Below are 26,421 nucleotides of genomic sequence, written 5' to 3' on the forward strand. Positions count from 1 at the left end.
GCGGACAGAACACACATAGAACAGTATAAAACAGTAAAAGAACAAAGTCAAAATGTATTGCATCTACAATTTATAGTGCGTTGTACACAACTTACTCTTTTTAAATTGTACTACAGCCGAATTCCGTTGGCCCGACCTCGAAATCTTCGTTGGCTCGAACTGGATGTAAACGACCGAACTCTTTATACTAAAGGTGGGCATTCCCGCTTGGCTCGAATTTCCCGCTTGGCTCGATGAAATTCGCCGGTCCCTCTGAGTTCGAGCCAACGGGGTTCGACTATAGTATTCGAGATATTGTAACGATTGTTCAACATTTTTGCCAAACTATAAACTTGATTTATCATTGTTTGATAAAATGAGTTAAATACAAATGAATGAGTTAATGTTACAATTTATGAAACAATGTTGAATACAATTTATGAAAACAAATGTTTATAATGCTTTTCATTTTTTTTGCGGTTAAAGTTTTGCGATTGGTTTCCCCGCTTTTAGCGTATAAGCAAACTTAAAAACATGGAAACATAAGAACGGAACATGAATCACATGTTTATGCACCAGTCAATTGTAACCACCACCCCAAAGGTCAGGAGAATAGCGGGGACTTTGACTTTCGGTCCAGCCATTGAAGTCTAGGTAAAATCCCCGCCAAATGCCCCCGCACCCTATGGACCCTAGGTAAGGCCCATTTACGCGATGTTTGGTGCGAAACAATTCCACCACATTTACCCGGCACTGCGGGGCTACATGGAAGGTTTAAACACGGCCCATTTCCCCGGCTATGTGCCTGGTATACCCCCGGACCAGCGGGGGGGGGGAGGCAGGTGGGTCGAGTTTACAATTGACTGGTGCATAATGAAATTCAACATCAGATATTGGTAACAGAATAATGCCTCAATGTCGAAAATGTTTAAACATCACCAAATACTGTATATACTCCCCGTGCTATATGATTTATACTAGGTTGTGTTCATTAGAATGGTTGTTAGTCATACACAGATGTTTTGTTTTGCTTGCTTCATGTTTCTTCCGTCTTCAGTCGGGTTGAGTAAACAAAAAAACCGTAACGTTTTAAAGGTACGAGTTTTCTGTGGAGAACAAAACTGGCCAGGTTGAATGTGTTCATATTCATTATACACAAATACACACATCATTTAGTCTTTGAGTCCTTCTCGCGATACATGTTTAATACTGTTAAACTTGCATTTCTTCTGTCAAATGCATTTATACAATTCCATTGCTGCTCGAAACAACTGAATAAAACTGGGAATTCATTGGTTTTGTCAAAATTAGCCAAGATGTTAATCGATTGGTCAATGTTGATCTAAGATGATATGGTATCCATTCGAATCATTTTACATGCAAACTATCTAAAATATAATTTGTGGATATCTTTAATATCAACGTTTTATACGAATGTCTGTAACACATTTATCGTTTGGATAACAATTATTCATGCTTTCTTAATCATTGTTAATGGCAAATCTTAAGTCGACGACGACCGGTCACAACGTTGGTGTTCAAACAAACTGTATTGCAATCATGTATAATCGACCTATGCAGTGTTCGCAGAATGTGTGACGCTGATGTTGACATTGGGTCGACCTTAACATTTCTAACTAGGAGACTTCATGTTCACAGCTTTGTTTATCCTGTGGAAAAAGAAGTTCAGGTTGACGGTCCATTGTTTCTTGTACGAGCTGTAGAGGTCCAGAAAGAACTGTTTCGCGACCTCGTGATCTGGTTTATCCATGCCGAGTCTTGCTCGACAGTAGGTAATATCCTCCTGGCAGTTCAGTTCCGGTAGGTTACAATGCGACATTAAATTCAGGAGAGTCAGAAATAACGTACCGTTTCGACGAATGGTCATGAACAATTCGAAGCACATAAGCATGAATCTGTAACGAAAAAACAACATTATTTTGAAGACACATTTTTCAGTTTGCATTACATTCAAATGAGGCACTTTTTCGTTTGAATACGTCATTTAACCTACGCGCAAGTTTACTTGTTATGACGTGACGTCATCAATGGGAATTACGGCCGTATTGCACTACGTAGAATACAGACAAGCGTTATTTCGATTTTGATTGTAGATTGTTTATTGATTTAAAAACGTAATCATCAGATACACAATGGAAAGATATGGTCAATAAATCGCAACAGATTTCATCACACAAGCCCGCATTTAATATTTTAAAATGAATGGTTTTAACGCAAACATGTACATTGGTACCTATTGGTCAGGTGCACGGCAAATAATGTAAATACAGTCGAACCCCGTTGGATCAAACTCGCTTGGCTCGAATTTTCCGAAGCTCGAGGTATTTGGGAGTTCGAGCAAGCGGGATTCAACTGTAATAGGTCTCAGGTACATCTTTTAACTATAACATTCCTAATACTGAGAAAAGTTTTGTTACATAAATAACATAAACCCCGCAATAAAGAGCTCATTCCCTTTTTATCAAATTTGCCATGGGTTCTCCATCGTGATGTACATCAATAAGACAAATACAAATAAAGTAAATTACTCTGTAACTTTCTCCTTGTGACCAGCATCGCCCCCTGTTACAGCGTTCATGAAATCTTTAGTCAGCACAAACGGTGTTCTCTCCCTTCGTATGCCGGCCTTGGTTTTCACGTGGCCCATGAAGTGACCGAAATCAATGTGAAACATCTGCAGAAAAGTCATTGTGAGTGTAAATGTGGGGTCCTAGGATAGGAACCGTCTGGCGTCTGAGTTTTTAACTCAGAAAACACATTTGTATTCATAATGACGAAACACTCGTTCAAAGTAATTTTTTTAAGAAAAATAAGCAACTTTCACCATCAATGATTCAAATTTGAAGTCTAGGGTATGAACTTAGAAATGAGAACGTTTGTAAACAAAGGACCTAGGGCTCTTATTAAGTAACGTTTTGAAATTGAAACTCAGACTTAGAAATGCAATGTTTTAATGGATCAACACTCATATTATATCAGAAACTTTGTCTGCAAATGTGTAAACAATTGTAGGATCTGATATTCGTCACATATACAACAAATGCCATGATAAATGTTTTGGAAGTAGAATTTTTCAAAATGAAAAAAAGAATCGCACTTTTGCGTTGTGGGTCTGAAAGTCCGACTCTGGATATTACGACATACATCGTACACAGTAAATCTCATTAGCCTATTCATATATGAAACGGCCACTAAACGCCACCTTCCACCACCTATCGAAATTGCAAAGAAAATGACCTGTCGACACTTCCGTGCAGCTTGGCACTGTGTTAACTATAATCTACACACGTGCGTATGATGTATATTCTATTTGATAATTTAATTAAACGGACATATTTCGAAAATAGGAGAATGTGGTACCGTGTAAGAACACTACTGCAAGTGGCGTTTAGTGGCTGTGAAACAATAACTTTGGTCCTCAATGGACTCGTCTGTTCATCGAGTTGACTTTCTGACCATTGATTAAATCATCAATTCATTTATATTACATATACCCACTGCAATAAATTTAACAACTCTATCTCTAAATGTGCAAGATGCACTTTGAACCGTTTGAGCTAAGAATAGACAGACAAACTGAAATACCTCTCCTGTCTTCTTCACCATGATGTTACTAGGATGTCGGTCCCCGATGCCCAGAATGTTCACAGCCACAACACACGCTGCACAAGACATCTTGAATCGCCGTATTGCTTTGATGTAACTACACAATACAACAATGCATGTATAAACATGTTTTTTGCGCATATGAACTACAGTTAAACCGCGCTGGCTCGAACTCCCAGGTACCGACGCAAATATCCCGAGCCTCGGAAAATTCGAGCCAAGCAGGGATTGTTACATTCAGTAGAAACAAATCTGCCATTTATATCCTGTTGGAGCCAACGAGGAAATCGAGCCATGCGAGTTCGTGCCAACACTTGTTACACTTGTTTACTAGTGAACTCATCCCTCACTGACCGTTCCAGTACGTTTTTCATTATTTTATGTAGCCTTTATTAAAGGTATTTTGATGAACGTTTGCGGTTCCTCGTTCAGTGTCGTTTGGGTCATTGTGCCACTTAACAGGGCTTATATTTGAATTTTTGACCACAGGGCTTGGCCCGATAGTTTGCATTGTTTTATTTAAAAAAATCGCAAACAAGCAAAACTTATCAATGTCATTTTATAAATGTCATAACTTCGGAATGATGCACTTTGTGGTATGAATTAAGAGTATATTTTGTGTTCGGAATTTCAAATCCTTGTTGGCCGATTTTCATATCTTAACCCTTTCACCGGCAAAGAAATAATATAATTAATGAGATAAAGTTTTGAGAGTTGGTAAATATTAAATGCACGTATGTTTGAAACACCAAAATAAGGCTGTTGAATATGTGCACAAACTTGCGTTGGAACCCACATTATTTCCAAACAATACAACAGGGCCGAGTTCAACGACGAAACTAAGAATTTTCCGGTTAAAAACAAATAATATAGGCGAGCTTCGGAAAGATTTTTGTTTAATTTGCTTTGCGGCTATACTTCAAGGGAAACTTACTTCTCGCCACCCCCGGTTTGCTCGTAAATCCACTGATGTATTGACATTGGGGTCAGAACACGCCCGTCCGTGGACATGTGTATTTCATTGACAGTAGTACAGTTGAGAACCGCTTCGATCAGCCCGAAATCCTCCCCAAGTGACATACACCCGTATACCGTCATGCTGAAAACAACGATATGTATTTTTAAATCTGTTAATGTACATCCTTTATTTATAAGAATTGTTATGGTCCTTAAATTGGTGTACAATTTCATCGACAATCATTTTAATTTTATATTGTGTGCTAGAAAGGCAACATTTTTGGTCTTGGAACATGCGCACGTTTACCATTTTAGGTGAATCATTAAACAAATACCCGTATAAGTAATACTTGGATGTTCGGAGAACGCAGTGGACAGCGCACTCGCTTCTCACCAAAGCGACCCGGTCGGGTTCGATTCCCGGCTTGGGCGCATGTGAGTTTGGTTTGTGGTCACCAAGCCGGACAAGTGGTTTTTTTCTAGATTCTCCGGTTTCCCCCACAACACAAGACCAACGCGCAACACAACTCTCGCGCAACATCGTGCCAACGAGAGTGACTTAGTATAAGTTATCACAATCGTTGTAAAATAAATTATGATTAAACTAAGTAATACTTATATATATGATAACAAGAGCGCCGAGGATCGAACCGTGTCGAAAAAGGGGCGAAACTGAAATGAATTTAACATACATGTGCGCATTATATTTTCTCAGGCAACACATGTACCCAATTACATATGAATATTTTGAACAAGTGTTGGGCTACAGCCAAGGTATAATCTTATACAGTACAACGACACCGAAGACACCAAGGCTCTACCAATATCTCGAGAAACAGACGAGATAAAAACGTCGACGTACTGATAGTCGTTCAGTGTGTATTTCCACAGCATATCCATGACTTTAAGTAACTGCAAACATAGCATGTCTTGTCGCATATCTGAAATAGAATAAAGGTCAGGGTTGTTATATCTGGTTTACGGTATTATCCTTACAACGTATTTCATTACTCGTTGTAAATGTTTGTCATCGATTTTTATCATGCACAGAATATGAACTTGACAATAAAGCAGAATTCTTAAGTTCAATTAACGTGAAAAGAAAGAAAAGGAAATATCGCAAAAAGATGATAAAAAATTCAATCTCAGATATTTTTTTTAATCTAAACACGTCACTTCACCACGTTTGTTTTAAAGAAGTTTGAGACTTACCATCGCCGATCTTCACAATGAAATCTATATGCTGTTTCTCCAATGGATCGTCTGTAAGCGTTGATTTGTTCCACCAGGAAAGCCAGATAGGTCGCATCTTTGACGTCATCACCTTGCATCTTTCTAGACTATAATGGTGTAAAAATAAAGTTAGTATCTCAAATATAATAAGATATTCGGAGAAACATTTTATTTTTGAACATTTCTTAAGTTTTTATGCATAACAACCTAATGTAGCTAGCTTATGTCATTCAGCAATATCTCTTACACAATCTTGGGTTTTTTTTACATAAAAATGGCTAATCGATATCGTACAATGCAAAGCTCGATTCCTCGCGAATCTAGATTCCTCGATATCGTGTAACGCGAAGCTCGATTCCTCGATATCGTGTAACGCGAAGCTCGATTCCTCGATATCGTGTAAAGCGAAGCTCGATTCTTCGATGTCGTGTAACGCAAAGCTCGATTCCTCGATGTCGTGTAACGCGAAGCTAGATTCCACGAAATCGTGTAAAGCAAAGCTCGATTCATCGATAGCGTGTAACGCAAAGCTAGATTCCGCGCTATTGGGTAACGCCAAGCTAAATTCCACGAAAGCGTGTAACGCAAAGTAAGATTGTAATTCTAGATTTCACCTACCATATCTTTTGAAGTTTTTGTCTGTGTCGCAGCAGTGATGACCTGTTTTGTGGTATGCCTTTGAGCGCTTCCTCCAATGTTTCTATCTGTACAGGAATAATACGCTTACCATGAATACGTTGTTTTTATACTAATATTAGTTATTCGATTATGAAAATACACTTTATAATTTTACTTCGCCAAGCAAAGCTAAAATGAAAACACCACAGCAAAAGTTCGTGATTTCTTTCTGAAATTATGACTCCATGTTTTAGTTTCATGATATTTGTTTTGTACATACATGATTGCGCAATTTTACTATGTCTTGATAAATGTAAAAAATACTTAAAATTTGACGAAAAATATTCCAGAAAGAGAATAAAAGAAGCGTGATTTATATAAACATATGAGTGTGAATTGTTATATATTTTGACGATTGGAATATACGAAGCACGGAACACGCGCGTTCCCCATTACGAACTTACATTTTATAAATTATATTTATGTTGAACGTGATATATGTATTATACACTGTAGTGTATTGTAGATGGTGCTTTTTCAACATGTATAAAACCGACATACAAGTTTGCAGGGTAAGTTATAGGGAATGGTGAACACGCGTCTCCGCCAAATCCGCTTGTGTTTCCGGTTTTCTTTACAATGTAAATATTCCTACCTCTACATCTTGTCTGGCCAATTTGGCAACCTTGTGCAAGGACTCCATCGTTGCGACTTCCTGTATTCTTTGGGAAAGGAGAGCTGACCCACAGTAAAAGCAGTAGCTCTCGAGCAAGGGAGCGAACCGCTGTCGACTGACAGGACTGTTCATTTCCGATCTGAAATATTCAAACACTGGCGTGGTAATTTGCGTGCGCTATATGCATGACCTTATAAAGATATCAGAGCAATGGCGGGACGATACGGGTACGTGGACGTATGTGCATGTACTACCTCTTGGCGCTGCTTCCTCAAGGTATGTGTATTCAGTACATGTTTAGAGCGACATGTACAACACCACGCAGAAAAAGGTTTATGCAAATGCTAGGTTAAAGAGATATTTCGAAAACGAGTTTAACATCACTTCAATTTTAACATTTAGGATAATCTACCTTACATAAATATACACGTCACTTCCTGTTTTACAACCTCTCCATACGGGCACTTGGTTATTATTGATAGATACCCACGTAATTGATTTTATGTTGATAATGAAAGCATATTCAAATGATAAGATAAACTAATTTGAAGAACACTCAATGAAATACAATTTTCTTAGTCTCTTGTTACCTTAACATCCAGAATAATTTGTGGCCAATGGTCTTGTGTTCCAACGAGTGTTTCAACAGGAAGACTGCAAGGTCATTGAACTGATAGCTCTCGAACAGAAGTGCCTTTAATAGAAAGAGGTGCCGGTGTTATTACTACTATAGTTGAATATAACAGCATATACAACATTATTAACATTATTAACAAGAGCGATGTGGACCGAACACAAAACAGTCGTCTGTCGTTCTTCAGTCAAAACGGGGCAGGAACTCGTTGGCTCGATATCCCATGGACCAACCAAAATTCTTCGAACCTCGCGAATATCGAGCCAAGCGGGAACGCTTACAAAGAGTAAAATAATATTTGTCCTTTACATCCAGTTCGAGCCAACGAGGAAATGGAGCCAAGCGAAATAGAGCGAACGGGTTTCACTGGATTACCGCCAATAATATATGCACTTTTGTGCCTGTGCGTAGTGTCTCTGGCAACGTGCATACATGTATACACAGTTTCATCTAATTAACTTAAAAAATTCTAAGTAATGCCCGAGCCAAAGTTTTTGCTTGCCGACGACGACAACGGTGACAACGAAACCAATGCTATGACAATACCACGACATTTGTTTTCGAAATGCCGACAAGCGTAAAATGCACCCTGTGTGTCATATGGTTTCATGTATGTGCAGGTTGCTTACCAAGACGGGATGGGGAATGGACGCCGCACGAGTTTAATAAGATTATACATTGACCACTACGTAATATTCCTATGCCTAGCAAAACGTAACCATACTATTCCGTATATACATAAATGTTTTATTGCAAATAAATAACAAAACATGAAAGACGCTAAAACAATATACCTGCACAAATTGTAAAAGAAACAATTCCAGCAATTCTATTGTCAGTTCACGATCGAAATAACACAACGCAAGCGACCGAATCCTAGCATCTGGATATTCCGGCCCGATAAGTTGTAGTGCTACTTCTAAGCTCTGTACCTGGTGATGTTCTATTAACTGGTACAGCTGAAACAGAATCGGCTTGTAATGCGTTGAGAACGAGAAGGATAAACAACACATCCCAAACCATATTGTGTTCTTGTTTAAATACACACAGACCTGAATCACCAAACAATACATTAAACAGTAGACAGTTATTTGGTATGATACAATGAGAACTATAGAGACAAGCTCAATAATCGACTTTCAGAGTTAAAAGGCACTAGGCAAGGACCCAAACGACAATGAACTAGGGGCAGAAACGTATAAATAATGACAAACGAACTTAATACACACCAAAAATTGTAGCCAAAAGGCTCAATATTCTATTTCTTGATTAAAAAAACATCGAATATTCGAATATCGATTTTGATGTTCGTATACCAAACGTTCGATCGAATATTCGTTTGGATCCCTAAAATGTAACATCACAACACTAACTCCACTAACAGTTCACACACGCCTTGGAACGCTCAGTGAAACACGAGTGCATTGGAGCACGTGTCTACTGGGGGTCGTTTCAGTAATGAATGACAGTCGTAACTTCAATTATTTAAAATCTGTATACACGTTACAATGTGCAATACATCGATTTCTTTTATTTTCTCAACTTTTTTTTTCAATATTATAAGCTTAAGTTTAATGTACACAAAATTGTAGCAAATAATGAAGCTATTTTATGGGACACAGATAATTTTAATTCAAACCAAATATCGATTAAGATTTTTTTGAAACGGGCCCCCAGGTCCGTATGATGAAACGACCCCTAGCCCGGTTTCATGTGCAGACAACATGTTTACATTCAGTGTAATTATGGATTTCAATACATGTATGCACGCTTGTATAGGACACGCCCCTCTTCTTACAGTATTACCTCAAATACTTGGTGACGGTTTGTCCAGGTAACGCACTGAATCAGTCGCGGTAGAAGCTGAGGTTGATATTCCAGTGCAAGGTGTCTTAAAAGAAACACCAATAATGAAAGAAATGGAAACTATGATTTTTTTAGATAATTTTTCACAGACAAAATAAAATTCCACATGACCTATCTTTAATTAGAGTAAATAATATCATAAAATAAATCGTGCGTGTTTGGTCCACATGACGGCATATTTCAAAGCTTATAAGTAAATAAGAATAAATAAGATTGTAAAGAATTGTTTATTTTTTGAATACCTCTCTAATTAATTTATCTTTAACAGAACGAGGACTTCAATTAACAGAACGAGGACTTCAAATGTTCAAGCAAATGGAATACCTGATTTTCCAGAGGTTCTCTTTTTCTTTGCTGGTAAGATCAGTAAGAATTTCCTTTGCATGGATTCGGTCTAGCAATTGAAAGTAACAACTCTCTAAAATGCCGTTGTCCTGAAAATGAAATGTTTATAAATATACAGCAAACACCTACATTGGTTTTATTTTATAATCAAAGATCATTAATACAACTATAAATAATTAACCAAGAACTTCAGGGCCAATATGTGCCTGCATATTGAGTTTGTGTTAGAAACTTTATGCTCAAAACTGAACATCTTAATTTCATCAACGAATTTCTATGAGATGAATTTGATAGTGAAAATCGATGAATGTATGATAAAATATGTATTTTTATACAGTTGTTATTTTGTTAAAATCAAAACATTTTAATGCTATTCTGTAACATTAAAGTTTTTTTTTTCTTTTCTTAAGTCCGTTCTGTCCAGACTAAAGTCATAACTGAATTTGAGCCAAGTCTTACCGTTTCTTGCTTGAAATGTCTTTCCGTGCTGATATATTCATTAATTTCATCCTCGGACGGAAACCTCACAAGATCGTTGTCAGGTTCACAAATTTCAAAAACTAGTTTCTCGTTTCGGATATTTGCATCTGTAAATAATGGCGTTCCGAATGGATTGTTCTCCTTGACAACATTTCTTGGAAATTCAAACGCTCCTGTATGTACCTTGCCTGTTCTAAGCACACCATTATGATCAAACACTTGCATATTGAACCACCGGACGCCCATCTAAAATAGGAAGTATGCATACGTTACTAACAGCGTCTTACTCATTCGAAACTCGGACCTAGGAAATTTTTCACCGAAAACAGCCTCGGATGTAAGCCGGAACATCAGTAGAAGTTGTTCGTAAACAAATATATAATATAATTAATTATTTGTAGTATTTTAACGTGTAGTTTAAATTGAGTGCAAGTGAAGTGTATACTTGCATAAATAAAAAAGATTCCAGAGAGTAAAGTTTTTAAGTTTAACTACTAAATTGAAATTACAGCGCTATCTACTTGCAGCTTAGTTAAATATAAAGAATTCTGACATTGTAAACTGTAAATAAACATCTGAGCCGGGGTTGCTCTTTATGGAAAATGACCGAGGAGTTCCGAATGCGAATTACCCTCATATTTGTCAAACTCCACGCAGCGTTACTTTTTACAAAACAGTTATAACTGCAACCATGCAGATTACATTTTGCGAAATATAGTTTATAAAAGGAAATTATCTCTAAAATTTCAAAACTATGTTTTACTGCTTGTTTTACAATGGGCAATATTGCATAAAGTCTTGAAATAAACCATCTAATTCAATAGTGTTGTCCTTCACCTTATTCTCGTTGTTTGGTTCTCGACGTATTACTGTGACGCAAAGTCTCGCATATCTCGGCAAACAGTCTATCGGAACGTCGAAGGACACTTTCACGTTATACTCCGTCACCTTGATAGCTTTGCTGAGAGGCTGTTTGCCGTGGAACAGTTGCACCTCCATATCATACTGAAAACATTGAATGGTGAAAAATACACAGCGTAAAAACGTCCATGATAAAGAATACATTCATTGATTGCACTAGTATTTACGTGTCCATAGCTTACTCAGCCCGGTATCTCTGAACTATTGAAGCGTAATTATGATTTTTTCCGGAGTTAAACTATTTATTGTATAACTCTCTTTGAAACTATGTAGCGCGAAAGTGTGATCTTGTGGGGGTAACTGGAGTTCGTTATTTGGTGTTATAAGAGGCGCAAATTAGGGACGTAACCTTTTGATTTGCGCCCTTCCCGCAGAACCGAAATTTATTTGAATTAAAGTGTTTGCAGGTAGGTTTGGGGATACTCCCCCATAAAAAAGATGAACTTGAACGATTTAGGGCGGAGACATGACTTCAGACCGAAATAGGTCTTTCATTTAAACACACACATTAGCCATATAATACAGATAACATACATCAGCTTGATTCATTGTTTCTACTGGAATGTTCCTAAAGACAACTCTGTACATCTTGTCTTGGGATATATGCCAGGAAAATATTCCCGCTACGTCACTTTCGCTCAGCATTCTTAAAACTGGCATTCCTGAAATTATTTTGAACAAATGATCATCAGTCATTTTACACACCAAAAAAAATATGCAACCGAAATCGCAAATATGTCGTTTAAACGACCTACGTAGACGGTTTGCAGTTTGTTATCCATGCATGTCCAAAACATATACTATAATATTACTACTAGACTGATTGTACAATATGACACTGATATTCCTACCTGGTTTGAGAATAGCACATGCATTATTTGGCAGGTCTTCTATGACGCCATTTTTGTCAACAATCTCCAAGTGTGGCTCGATGTCTTTGGTCAAGCAATCACGTATGTACTAAGGATAGAAAAAACAAAACACACGTTTAGTTCGTATTGTTAACGTTAAATACAAAAGCGATATCATTCTATAAAAAGTAGAGATAATCTGTTTTACGGCCCTGACAAAGCACAAGCGCGTGGATTTGATCAAGGTTTACGAAAGACTTGACTTTAGAGGTGCATCGCAGGGGATTGCATGCATAACACCTAAAATAGGCTTTAAATATGATGATGGAGGTTTGGTTAATTTAAGGTTAAATAAGTGCATTCTGGTGTAATTTTTCTACCAATTTGACAAGAAAAGTTCACTTGAAGGTGGTGGGTAGGGGGTAGATTTGGCGCCCCACCCTTCGATCTGCTATGTGGTCATGCAATAAACACTCACCTCATATGCCAGTATTCCACAGTCCTGAAGGAAGAACTCATCATTCTCGAATCTCTTGAGAACAAAGTTACTCTGCAAGTCCATACTGGAATCCAGTGATTGCTGTTTCCTTAGGGTGCCGCTGAGGCTTACAGCAGGCGCTGTGTTTAGGATGGCCTCCGCCTTTCGGACGACATACTTTGGGGAACTCGTCACCGGAACCTTTTAATGTTAAGTGAAATGGTGTTTTCCATAAAAAAGGTGTGTTTAAAAAGTGGCATCTTATATATAACATATCTTGCTCTTGCTTAACATTTTTGATGGGCACAATATAAGTTGATGCAAAACATCAATTGACTTATTTTTAATACAATCAAACAAACATATTTTATGTACAGATGAAACAACTAGCCTTTGCAATTGTTTTTTTAATCAACAGTTACGTGGCGTGAATTAGTTAAAAAAAAGCGCCAAATAAATCGTAAATACATGTATGTTCTATTTTTGTATTTACGCATATCATATGCATTTTGTTTTGATCAAATGAGTTTCACATAGCAATGCATTAAAATAAAATAAATATTCATCAACCTGATATGGTGCCCCTTTTGACAATAATTTAACAACATCAAACAATCAGTGTAACAAGAAATTTCATTAATGAGAAGCGTTATGAAGTTTAATTTTACCTCAAATTCAACTCTGTCAATCCTCTGTTCATGTCTCCAAACAACCTTGACTGTGATGTTACTGCGGCCCTCTAAAACAAGAAACAACCTTGACTGTGATGTTACTGCGGCCCTCTAAAACAACAAACAACCTTGACTGTGATGTTACTGCGGCCCTCTAAAACAACAAACAATCTTGACTGTGATATTACTGCGGCCCTCTAAAACAACAAACAACCTTGACTGTGATGTTACTGCGGCCCTCTAAAACAAGAAACAACCTTGACTGTGATGTTACTGCGGCCCTCTAAAACAACAAACAACCTTGACTGTGATGTTACTGCGGCCCTCTAAAACAACAAACAACCTTGACTGTGATGTTACTGCGGCCCTCTAAAACAAGAAACAATCTTGACTGTGATGTTACTGCGGCCCTCTAAAACAAGAAACAATCTTGACTGTAATGTTACTGCGGCCCTCTAAAACAACACACAACCTTGACTGTGATGTTACTGCGGCCCTCTAAAACAAGAAACAACCTTGACTGTGATGTTACTGCGGCCCTCTAAAACAAGAAACAACCTTGACTGTGATGTTACTGCGGCCCTCTAAAACAAGAAACAACCTTGACTGTGATGTTACTGCGGCCCTCTAAAACAACAAACAACCTTGACTGTGATGTTACTGCGGCCCTCTAAAACAACAAACAACATGTACAGCTGCCCTCTAAAACAACACACAACCTTGACTGTAATGGTACTGCGGCCTTCTAAAACAACACACAACCTTGACGTCCATGTTACTGCGGCCCTCTAAAACAACAACATCCTTGACTGTCATGTTACTGTGGCCCTCTAAAACAACAAACAGCTATGACTTTCATGTTACTGCGGTCCTCTAAAACAACAACAGCCTTGCCTGTCATGTTACTGTGGCCCTATAAAACAAAAAACAGCTATGACTGTCATGTTACTGTGGCCCTATAAAACAACAAACAGCTATGACTGTCATGTTACTGCGGTCCTCTAAAACAACAACAGCCTTGCCTGTCATGTTACTGTGGTCCTCTAAAACAACAAACAGCTATGACTGTCATGTTACTGTGGCCCTCTAAAACAACAAACAGCTATGACTGTCATGTTACTATGGTCCTCTAAAACAACAAACAGCTATGACTGTCATGTTACTGTGGCCCTCTAAAACAACAAACAGCTATGACTGTCATGTTACTGTGGTCCTCTAAAACAACAACAGCCTTGCCTGTCATGTTACTGTGGCCCTCTAAAACAACAAACAGCTATGACTGTCATGTTACTGCGGCCCTCTAAGACAAAAAACAGCCATGACTGTCATGTTACTGTGGCCCTCTAAAACAACAAACAGCTATGACTGTCATGTTACTGCGGCCCTCTAAAACAACAATCAACCATTACTGTGATGCTACTGCGGCCCTCTAAAACAACAATCAACCATTACTGTCATGTTACTGCGGCCCTCTAAAACAACAATCAACCATTACTGTGATGCTACTGCGGCCCTCTAAAACAACAATCAACCATTACTGTTATTCTTCTGCGGCCCTCTAAACAACAAACAACCATTACTGTGATACTACTGCGGCCCTCTAAAACAACAATCAACCATTACTGTGATGCCACCGCGGCCCTCTAAAACAACAATCAACCATTACTGTGATGCCACCGCGGCCCTCTAAAACAACAATCAACCATTACTGTGATGCTACCGCGGCCCTCTAAAACAACAATCAACCATTACTGTGATGCTACCGCGGCCCTCTAAAACAACAATCAACCGTTACTGTGATGCTACCGCGGCCCTCTAAAACAACAATCAACCATTACTGTGATGCTACCGCGGCCCTCTAAAACAACAATCAACCATTACTGTGATACTACCGCGGCCCTCTAAAACAACAATCAACCATTACTGTGATACTACCGCGGCCCTCTAAAACAACAATCAACCATTACTGTTATGCTACTGCGGCCCTCTAAAACAACAATCAACCATTACTGTGATACTACTGCGGCCCTCTAAAACAACAAACAACCTTGACTGTGGTGTTATCAAATGATGACCTAGTACTATTCAACAATTGCTTAATGATAAAAGCGATAGTCATATACACTTTTAAATATACGGTACATTAACTAGTTGTAATTGTTATAGTACGCTAAAATCGTACGAATTTCGCACTAAAAAGGAAACTACATTTACTGTACATGTACATTAGAGGGAGTAATCCATTGTACGTACAATTTTAAGGTAAATGTTTAATACATTTATGTTAATAATTGCATGTATTCGAAGCCAGCAAGAGCGACCGCAAGAAAAAATCGGTTTGAATGGCTGTAGTTCAACTTCCGCCTAGACTAGATAGTTGGTCGTGAAACTCATTAAGTATGGGTCCATGAGTTCATCCCAGACTAGAGCAGAGCAATCGGAGAACCTCGGCCATTTTCCTTCAAAACAACTGCGGATGTGGACGGTATACAATGTCAGAATGCTTTACATTTAACTACGCTGCGAAAGATCGCGTAGTAATTTCAATTTAGCTGTGAAGCAAGAGGACATTACTCTCATTAATCTAAATGATTTATACAATAATACACATCGCTGGAAATAAAAATGACACGTCTAAACTCTGTAATTAATTATTGATTTCATTATTATAAATTCCATGAACTTCTTTTACGTATGCACTGGCATATATCCAAGACTTGCTGTATTGCGAAGATGACTGAGGTTTTCCGATTGAGAGCAGAGGACTATGATTGGCCCGATTGATGATTAACTATTAACTATTATTTATTATAAACTATTCAGTACCTTTCAGAACAATTTTGGTTGTACTAATAGGTAGCTCAGAATTTAAATCGAGTTTCGGCGGATGAAAGAATTCCAATAGTCGATCACCATCCCAGTTCTCCATGTCCTTCCCTATCCTTTCTCCAACCTGCTTCAGCTGTATTCGTACATCTCTCAGCTCAATGGCTTCACCCGACATCTTGTCCAACAGTGATATGGGCATCCCTATGGCTTGCTCTGAGGTGGAGAAAATCAATGCGTATACGAATATGCTTCATAAATGGTTGAAGTAATTAAAAAACTCGTTGTCCCAAAGTGGGCATTTTCACTAAGTTTAAATTTTACACACTGTAGTTCAAACCACAGCTCCCTTGGGAACATTGAATATGATACATTAAGATTCAAGATTTATTTACAGAATATCCAGAAGGCCATAGCCCATGTGGACAAATATTTATACAATATAGTGTTTTCAAGTGTTAACCCTTAAATGTCAGCCAATTGGACAGACGGACCGATCATTATAAAGTCTTTTGGCCTAAATAATACTATCGAGCGATTCAAGCACACGCGCTGGCTAGTAAAGAGGCATTCGCGTTGACACTACGTAACTAAAGGTATACTTCATATTTGCGACCGGCTTGTGCTAAATTAATTATGGTAGTTTACTATGAGGGCGCAGGCATGGTTAACCAATGTCATTAATGAACAGTCCCTATTCAACTGGGCAGTGGCGGAAGAAGGAATTCATAGGGGTTGGGGCACAACCGTCAAACCTCCTCAAAACTTTTATTTCACCGAGGTATTGAAATGACATGTATGAATCGTTCATGCATTTCAACCCTTTATTTATGATTACTGTAATACATTTTGTACATACTTATGTAAAACCATGTATATCATTATGTATATAGATATTCATCATTCTAAATATATATCAGCATTTAATTGTAAACGTATCAATATTAAGTTTAAATATCTTCATTTGTCGGCTAACGAGCGGGAGGGGGGCACGTTCCCTTGTCCCCTCCCTCTGCTCCCCCCTCCCGAACTGCTAGATTATCAACTGTATTTTGTCATAGATTTTAACACTCTTAAGTACTTTTAGTTTTGATTTATATATACACAATCACCTCATTGTTTGATTATGCAATCACACAGAAGTTATGACATTCGTGACATTGCGATCGTTTCTAATCAAAGATAACAATGTTGGGTATCGAATGTTTTGTTAAGTAGTGATACTCATGACAATGCGAGTGTGGCTTATCAAAGATACACTTGTGCGGTACTTGTGTTGCACTTCCGTCTTCCGCATTGATATTGCATGAGTTCTTAATATATATATATATATATATATATGACGTCATCTGCGAAATTAGCCCTATTGGGGAATTCACTTTCTTGTCAAAAAACTATATTTAAACAAGTGATATAAACAATCATAAAATAAAAAAATACTTAAATTAGACATTGTTAACAAACGTATTGTAAAGATCGTTTGAGGCACGATGTATCACAAATAGAAATGTTAGAGAACTCCGTTTCGCTTAAGACGTCACAAAAATGTTAAAGGGACTAGACACCAGATGATACCATATTGCAAGAAAAAAAAATATTTTAAAAACTTACATAAAATTGATATCGGTTTGTGTAACGCAGAGAATCTGATGTATTACACCGCCTACGACACATGTATATTTCGCAGTTTTTTGCGCATTTTTTCCAATTCAAAAATTACGGTGTTTTTCAACCACGTAAATCACTGTTAATTTTAAAATAGCGTCGGTATGTATATCTGTTCTAATCACGTGACTTTCACAAGCTAAATATATACACTTTAAACTGGAAAACCATTTTGTGCTATTTTCAAACGGGTAAACTCAACTGAGATAAAATATTTTTTTAATCATATCAAATGATGTTTTATCGGTTTTATACTAGCTCGTATTGATAATTTTAATCTTGTTTTGAGGAAATACTGAATTAGCTGATTTGAGGACCATCTTGTGTCTAGTCCCTTTAATTATGATGACGTTATAATTCGGTCATATTACGAATCTAACTTGATTCACTAGGATAACAATGAAATGACAAATATCGGTATGAGGAAGTGGTAGAGATGTCGCATTACCATTCAAGATTACTTACTTTTAGCATAAAGACCATTTATGTTAATTAACTCATAATTATCAATTTGATAAAACAAGATTAGTAGCTTTCGACTCTAACATCTACCCCTAGTTCTTATGTTATAAATATGTAAACATGTTAACAGATTTCTACAGATCTGAACTAAGTCTTAGTTGACTTTCCGATCACTGTTGATCTAAATCAGTGTATTTGAAATCTGCCATGAATATAAATATATATTTATTTACGCAATTATTGAACTCTATCTCTGTTTTGTATGTCCAAATAAATATTACAGTAAATCATATAAAAATAATTGTGAACAAATAATATTAATTTTCAAAATGGTGCGGATGAATGGACACATGTTTCAAACTTAAGATTTAGAATTTTTGTAAGTAACGACTTAAATTCCTAATTGAAACGGGCCTCTGGTTTCCAAAACAGCATACATATCATGTTTTTCTTTTTATTATGTGTATTGTGGTTTTCTTTTGTGTGGATCAGTTACTAGCATGTGATTTATTTTGCGGTATTTTATAACGGAGACTGCGTATTGAAGTATCTTTTTCAGATTAAATGTACAAATTTATTACTATCAAATTAACATTTTACAATGTCATGTGGACGAATCCTATAATGCGGATTTTGATAATATTTGTAACATAAGTAATGTACTTAAATGTGATTTTCAGACTGCATGCACACACATGTTTGACAAAACAATTAGCCAAAGTTGCGGTATGCGTATTTGGCTACATGATCCTAAAACTGTTCATTTTCTAGTACTAAATAAAGCACCTCAGAACGCACAGAATGCACCAGATTGCACCATGGTTTTCAAAATCTTCCGAGGGGGCATAACCGCGGACCCCATAACACAATTATGAATCCACATTAAGAGAGAGCTAGCTACGCCTCTGATAGCAATTATTAAGTTTACCTATCTCCTGCAGCAACCGAACTATCTGTTGTTTGGGCTCGGAGATTTCGACGATCTTAGCTACGAGGTTCGATTCGTCCAAGGTCAATGTTGGTTCTAACTCTTTCTCTTCAGCGTCTTTGGTGACCCCGATGACGACATAGTGTTCGTGATTGCGCAAGGCGCCCGCATGCGGAAGTTCTAAGGCCTGCTTTAGCGCTTCCTTTTTCACTTGCCCTATAGAATCTGTCCTGTGAATTAAAAATAATTAGATTTGACAAATAATCATACAAGGACGTTCATGCATACATTGTATTGCAAAAAAAATCCAGTTACCATAATATTTTGTCCAATGAGAAGGCAGATTTTCTCAAAGTTGTCAATACAATTATTTCAGTAATTCAGCAAACTGTCGTGTTTTAAAGCTGCACGCTCACAGATTCACCATTTTTACAACTTTTTTTGTCTTGGAAAAAGTAAACTTTTGCGTCAGTATCTGCAATCTTATGATATAAGTAAGCTGACAAAAAATCAGAACTACCCTGCAAGTAGATCGCGAAGGATTTTCGTAGATTTTCATATTGCCGCTCGAAAATTAATGTTTTATGGTTTAAACCGTAACTAGTATAAGAAAAATGGATAAAACATCAATTTTTGAATTTAAATATAAAAATATGCGATCTTATTTTTTGTCAGCAGTCTGATGTAACTGATTTCCAGGGTTTTTCTCAATAATTGGCTCGTTCAAAGACAAAAAAATGAATATAAAAGTTGTGAAAGTGTTCAATCTGTGAGAGTGCAGCTTTAATGAGGTGAAGCGGTAGAAATACTCAGTGGCTGGCCCAGCTATATACTTGAATGTTGACGAATCTCAAAATAAACTGTCTTATTTCTTTATATTTTCCTTTTGCTACCCTACATCGAAAACAATAATATTTATTTCAGTTGAAAGGTTAAGTTAAACATTATCTAAAAAGCGCTTTAAGTATATGTCATTCTAAAAAAGTCCGATATATAATACATTTGACTTCTTAAAGGATTGTAAATTACTCGATCATCATATCAAAACGTGACACTTTAACTTCGGCACTTAAAGCTGCACTTTCACATATTTGCCATTTTTACAACTTTTTTTTATTGATTTTTTTGTCTTGGAAAGAGCAAATTTTTGCGTAAATATCTGCAAACCAATGATATAAGATTGCTGACAAAAGATCAGATCGTAGATTTTCATATGTCCGTTCGAAAATTAATGTTTTATGGCTTATAACGTTACTAACGGTTTAAGAAAAATGCATAAAACATCATTTTTTTATAAAAATCTGCGATCTTATATTTTGTCAGCAGTCTTATATAACTGGTTTCCATGGATTTTCGCAAAAACTGGCTCGTTCCAAGACAAAAATTAAAAAGTTGTCAAAACGTTCAGTCTGTGAGAGTGCAGCTTTAAATATTTAACGCATTATTTGCAATCGTTTAGGTTAACAGTTGATTTAAGTAGGACAACTATATGCTACTTGACCCACTTTGCTTGATAAGGGTTTTTTCAACCTTTCTTTTATTTGGTTCAATCTTTTGAATTCAATTTATTGCTTACTATTAAGTCATAGTGTTTTCGTTCACAAGCTGTGCAAAGTTCCCTTTTTCTTAAGAACAAATAGACACATGCAAACATGTATTTTATTATTTTTCTTTAGACAAATCTAACAGATTTTACTTAAACTTTGATCTTTCGACAGCTAACAGCTGATAATTGTCATTCTTTAAAATATGAGTTAAGAGGTCAGTTTGAATACGAGGGACTCGTGGCCAAAGCAGGGTAAATATACTTGAACCCTGGTCAAAGTTTTAACGTCATTTATATGAACTTCCTACTTTTTTATGCAAATCTCCGATTGAAAAAAAACTTTCTTTACGTTTAAAGTTCCACTACCCAAAGAAATGGGTTAAGAAGGTCGAGGTAAAGTTGCTTTGAATAGCCTCGCCACACTTGAATTACGCCCGTTAGTCTGGATTTATGTTAAGTAGAGACCACCAGAAAACAGCATTTAAAAGTCCATTCGTAACCCCTCGGCCATTTTTATCGAGAACTACCTCGGATGTATACGGACGGTTTACAATGTCAGAAATCGGTATACTTTAACTACGCTGCAAGTAGATCGCGTAGGAATTTCAATTTAGAAGTAAAAAACTATTAATCCTGATTTCAGGATTAATCCAGAACTTAAAGCTGCACTCTCACAGATTTACCATTTTAACAACTTCTTTTATTTTTTGTCTTGGAAAAAGCAAATTTTTGCGTAAATGTCTGCAAACCAATGATATAAGATTGCTGACAAAAGAACAGATCGTAGATTTTTCATATTTCCGTTTGAAAAATTAATGTTTTATGGTTTAAACCTTTACTAACGGTTTAAGAAGAATACATAAAATATCAATTTTTGAAGTTAAATAACAAAAAAAACTGCGATATATTTATTTGTCAGCAGTCTGATATAGTTGGTTTCCATGGATTTTCCCAAAAAAATTGGCCCGTTCAATGACAAAAAAAAGTTGTCAACACGTTCAAACTGTGAGAGTGCAACTTTAAGAACCCCTTCTATTGATCATATATCAGAGATTACATTGGCAAACTCGCGCATGATGAAAAGTGGAGAGGCTATCACTTGTTCAATAGGTTATCACATGTTTAACGGTTGTTTTTCTTTTGCTTTTATATATATGTCATTAAAACGATTCAGGCGTTCTTTGTTTTATAATATTGTTTTAAATATTTATAGACATCAAATTTCGAAATATTTAGCTTAATGATATTTTGGTTGTTTGGTAAATGGGAAAGCACATGTTTTTGGTGTGGTTTGCGCATGCGTTAAGTCGACCAATGAGAGTTGTTAGATTCTTAACACGCGCTTTGCTTGGAAATCGCATTGGTACGTGCAACTGATGTCCGAAAGAGGGTCGCTGAATTGCAGTTCTGATAGCCAATTACCTCAGCAATCTTGTGTAATGAAATCTCAGATATTACTATTTATGACACATAAATGCTAATGTGGTAACCGCAAACATTTCGAAATAGCGGTATTGCGATATTTACGCCATGTTTGCTGTCTTATAGCGATATATTTCATGTTTGATCATGATTACTGTGCATTTTAAAAGAATTGCGGTTACATCTTAGGCTACGGGGCTTATATAAGCTAACGGTTCCTAAAAATATTGTATCATAATTTCTGTATGTAATCTTTGAGCTTAATGTTGTGTCTTGTTCATTGATCGTCTGTCATTACTAATTCTTTTCCCGTTCAACTGACCACAATACGTGTGTGTTTGATAGCCTTGTTCCATTAGTTTACATAACATATTTCAAATATAAGATATTTATGTTGTTCAATTTAAAGGGGTGTAGCTGGGGTTTTATGCGTATAAAGGCCCATAGAGGTCAGGGACATGCTCCCCTGTGAGTTCAAAATCAAAATGATCTGATGTGCACTTCACTACGCTCGACAATCTCCCAAAAAGTAGGCACTTTCCTAGTTTGAGAAAAACACGCCCAGTTTCTCTTGACCCATACCGAAGTAAAAATAGCTTTCACCCCCATACTGTTCAGATTTTATTGCTGATTTTGACGTTCCATTTTTTCATTTTTAGAAACAAAATGTAGGTCCGACATCGCTCTGCCTAATAGAGCTACGCACGGGGTTTTGTTCTGCTGAGCATCCAGAAATATCTATATATCAATCGCGGGTCAAAACAGCTATTTTTCGTTAAACCTAATAAAGGTTATTCTATATTGTCATCGGAGAGAACTTAACGCACAGCATATACATAATGTTTACTTGATGCTTTTGATACAGTCTCCAATATCATTTAACTGAAATCCGAACCGTTGTTTAACAGACAAAATCTTCAGCTATAATTGTTATACACACTGCATAATTATAAGTGTATTAATAAATCGTAGTTCTATTGAACGGACACAAAAAATCTCATCTCTTTGATTGTGAAATGTTTTTTGTCAAAATTAATGAGTTTAAGGTATCAACCAATCTTAATTCGCAAGAATAAATTAGTTTACACGGCGGCAAAAGGCACGTTGATTGTCGTAAATCATTTTCATACGTCGACATTCTTGAAAAAAAACTGTGAATGAAATGGGGCTTTTTGGTTACAATTTTACACTGGTATTCCCCCCCAAAAGCCGACAGTGTTACAAAATTACAATTTTTAATCCAATCTGGGTTTTCCCCCAAAAGCCGATAGTGTTACACCATCGCAATTGTTAATCCAATTAAAAGTTAATGCGTTTTGTAACATAACCCGGACAAATCATATGACGGCATTAAACTAACGGAAATATAATAGTTTAATGCCGTCATATGATTTGTCTGTGTTGTAACTACCAGTAAAACGGAACTAAAATTCTCTTTTCTAACTCCTGAAATAGTACACCGCGAATTTTAGCTCCAATTCAGTGATTGTTATGAAATAGCAGACAAGGACGTACCCAGGAACTTCCAGCACACACGGACGAACAAACGAACTTAGCCCGTACTGGCAACTGCTCTTATCCCGAAATCATGACATTCAAAAAGAAGCCTAGGAGCTGCACATCTGAACAATTCAGTATGGCATGTTGAAAAATTCATCAAAACCTTTCCGAGAACAAATTTTCTACTGGAACATGCAACGTTCATTATTTCTTCCTTCACTATTATTCTTCGAAAAAATTCTGCGAAGAGGGGGGAGGCACGTGTTTCGATCACGGCCCATATAACAGTATGAGAACAAACATTCTCCTGCCGACAGCTCACTCAAGAAATACAGGCGTACAATTCAAAATATGTCTGGTACGCATCTGCTCGATGACATTGCGGTTTTTAGAAGTAAACAGTTATATAGGTCAATGCCGCAAATAAGCCAATCAGAGCCAAGAATTTCGTGCACTTTATTACGTAAATTATAGGACAACTTTACTGATTTGAATCACATATTGGGTTTTGACGTCATACTATGTGCTCTACTTACTTGTGTTTCAATGATAAACCATATAAAACAGTCGCTATGAGCCTTTAAACTTAAGATTATCCTGTACAATGTATTTCATTATACTCTAGCTTATACTTTCTCCCCATATGAACTCTAATAGACTGCTTGTATAATATTTCGAACTTGTGCGTATAAATAAATCAAATTTATATATGCAAAATCATTTTCACCATTTCCATGCTACTAGAGGTGTCTTATAAATTTCAGAATTCCAAACATGCTGGGTTATGAATCACATAACTTCAAAGGGGTTCTCACATGGGTTGCCACGTGTCCACGACCGATGTAAACAAACAAGCATGGGACGTAAATTTGTAAATAACATTTTTGACAAAAAATATATGAAAATATTTCCATGCCTATAAATATGTTATTTTCTGCTTCTAATACACGTGTGGATCATTTTAGATGTGCTTGTAATTTAATGATGCAATCCTTGGCCAAAATTTCAGCGTTGCATTGGTCTACGAAATTCCGTCAAGTATGTTATGAAACTACGAATATTAAATTATGTCAATATAGTTTAAATTACAGCACGGAGCGCATGAAAAAAGGGAGACTTCAACTCGCTATCACACATACGATAAATCACATTCTCACTCACGAAATACGAATTACGGTATAACATTGTTATCAAATTCGTGGTCGAATAATTAAACAAAGGTAAACTGCAGATACAAACTGGTATTTAACAAATAAAACAATCAAAGACCATGCATGTATTACAGACAGTGAACGAGAGATACAAATGCATCAAAATATCTTTATCAAAGAAACGCAGGGATCACCGTCTTTGAGCAAACAGCGAAACCGGAGTTAATTGGGAATTTAAACTTGATAATGAATACTCAACCTCACCCTTAACAAGTCTAGTTCATAAGCATGCAACATGTGAAAATCGTGTACGTATAGCTTAGTGTATACTTAAGAAGCAGAACAAAATATGCCGTACCTGCTGCACCGGAGTCCAACCATGAAGCCGTTTGGAAGCAGACAGTCCACATCGTAGAATCCTGAATCCCTCTCGTCCCCGTCGATATTAGAATCCTGGCTGCCCATTGTCCAAGTGGTAATGGATTGAGGAGGGCGTCACAAAAAAATCTCAATTGTATTCGATTCAATTTGGCGTTAAATCACACATCCCCGACCGTACTTTTGTTACGTTGTCACACGTTATAAGTGGTATAAGGTCATAAACTGTTTCAATATCTCTCTTTAGTGGTCCTGATTTTTGTATCATTAGCTTATTTCGTACCTTCCACTGTTTCATATACAAATGCACATCATTGTCACCTTTATTGCAATGTTTTAGATAGTTAAGTATCATACAGATGCATTTGTTCGCCTTTGTTGATACGAAACGATATTATATAGATTCACTTACAGCGTGCTGAAATCTTATATATGCCTATCGATGACCTACTGATATAGGGTTTCATTGTGTTCTATAGATATAATGTTTATATATAAACAGTTTTTATCTGGGTCAGAATATGAGGGGGTTTTACCTACACTTTTTTAATCGTTATATAGGCAAGAGTCAAATTCCTATTTAAAGGGACTAGCTCATGGTTTGTAAAATGCACTTTTTATTACATAATAAAGTGTGGCGAATCATTAGGAGTGTTAAACCTAAAGTACTGACAGCTGGAAGGACTTCTTCAGCAAATGTTGATAATTTTGTTATTTGCTCAAATATCGTTTTCGAAGACCACAATTTTCAATAGCGTTACTTACGGGTTTCAGCGATTAGCTGGTGCGTGATTGGTCGATTGATGTTATCAGGTCATGTCATTAATGTATTTTTAAAAAGTCAAAATATCCTTTTCTTATGAATGAGTCCTAGTGGCCTATAGTGGTTAAGGCGTCCGTTTTCGTTTCTTTTCTTCTTGACTTTATGTAACCGGCTCTGGTTCGCACCCAAGTTAAACCAAAATATTTTTTATACTTTCATAATTATTGTATTTTTATTCTGCAATTTCGATTTCATAGAGTAGAATATTGATAGAATAAATGGTTTCTGGTGCAATAACAGTAAAACTCATTGTTGGTGAAAAAACATGAGCGAGTTTCTTTAAAGTTGCATTCTTATTCAAAATCAATACATACACATGTATATAACAAACATAAAGTTTGAATATAAACCTTTAATTACTTACTAAATCATGCATTTATGGAA

The 26,421-nt window shown here is 36.6% G+C and overlaps 1 protein-coding gene across 1 annotated transcript; it reads right to left on the reverse strand.

Moving 5' to 3' along the window:
- LOC128246578 (phosphatidylinositol 4,5-bisphosphate 3-kinase catalytic subunit alpha isoform-like) lies at positions 1–25,586 on the reverse strand. Its single transcript, XM_052964840.1, has 21 exons — positions 25,195–25,586; positions 19,218–19,447; positions 16,163–16,378; positions 13,334–13,404; positions 12,666–12,866; positions 12,188–12,296; positions 11,871–11,998; positions 11,253–11,420; positions 10,395–10,661; positions 9,915–10,024; positions 9,531–9,615; positions 8,519–8,683; positions 7,681–7,784; positions 7,070–7,229; positions 6,415–6,500; positions 5,776–5,903; positions 5,426–5,504; positions 4,541–4,705; positions 3,586–3,703; positions 2,529–2,674; positions 1–1,895 (listed from the first exon to the last, which is right to left on the reverse strand). The coding sequence occupies exons 1-21, from the start codon at positions 25,299–25,301 to the stop codon at positions 1,613–1,615; spliced, it is 3,126 nt and encodes a 1,041-aa protein (XP_052820800.1). The 5' UTR covers positions 25,302–25,586; the 3' UTR covers positions 1–1,612.
- Positions 25,587–26,421: the final 835 nt, after the last annotated feature.

The sequence above is a fragment of the Mya arenaria genome, chromosome 9 (assembly GCF_026914265.1).
Source record: "Mya arenaria isolate MELC-2E11 chromosome 9, ASM2691426v1".
NCBI classification, from domain to species: domain Eukaryota; kingdom Metazoa; phylum Mollusca; class Bivalvia; order Myida; family Myidae; genus Mya; species Mya arenaria.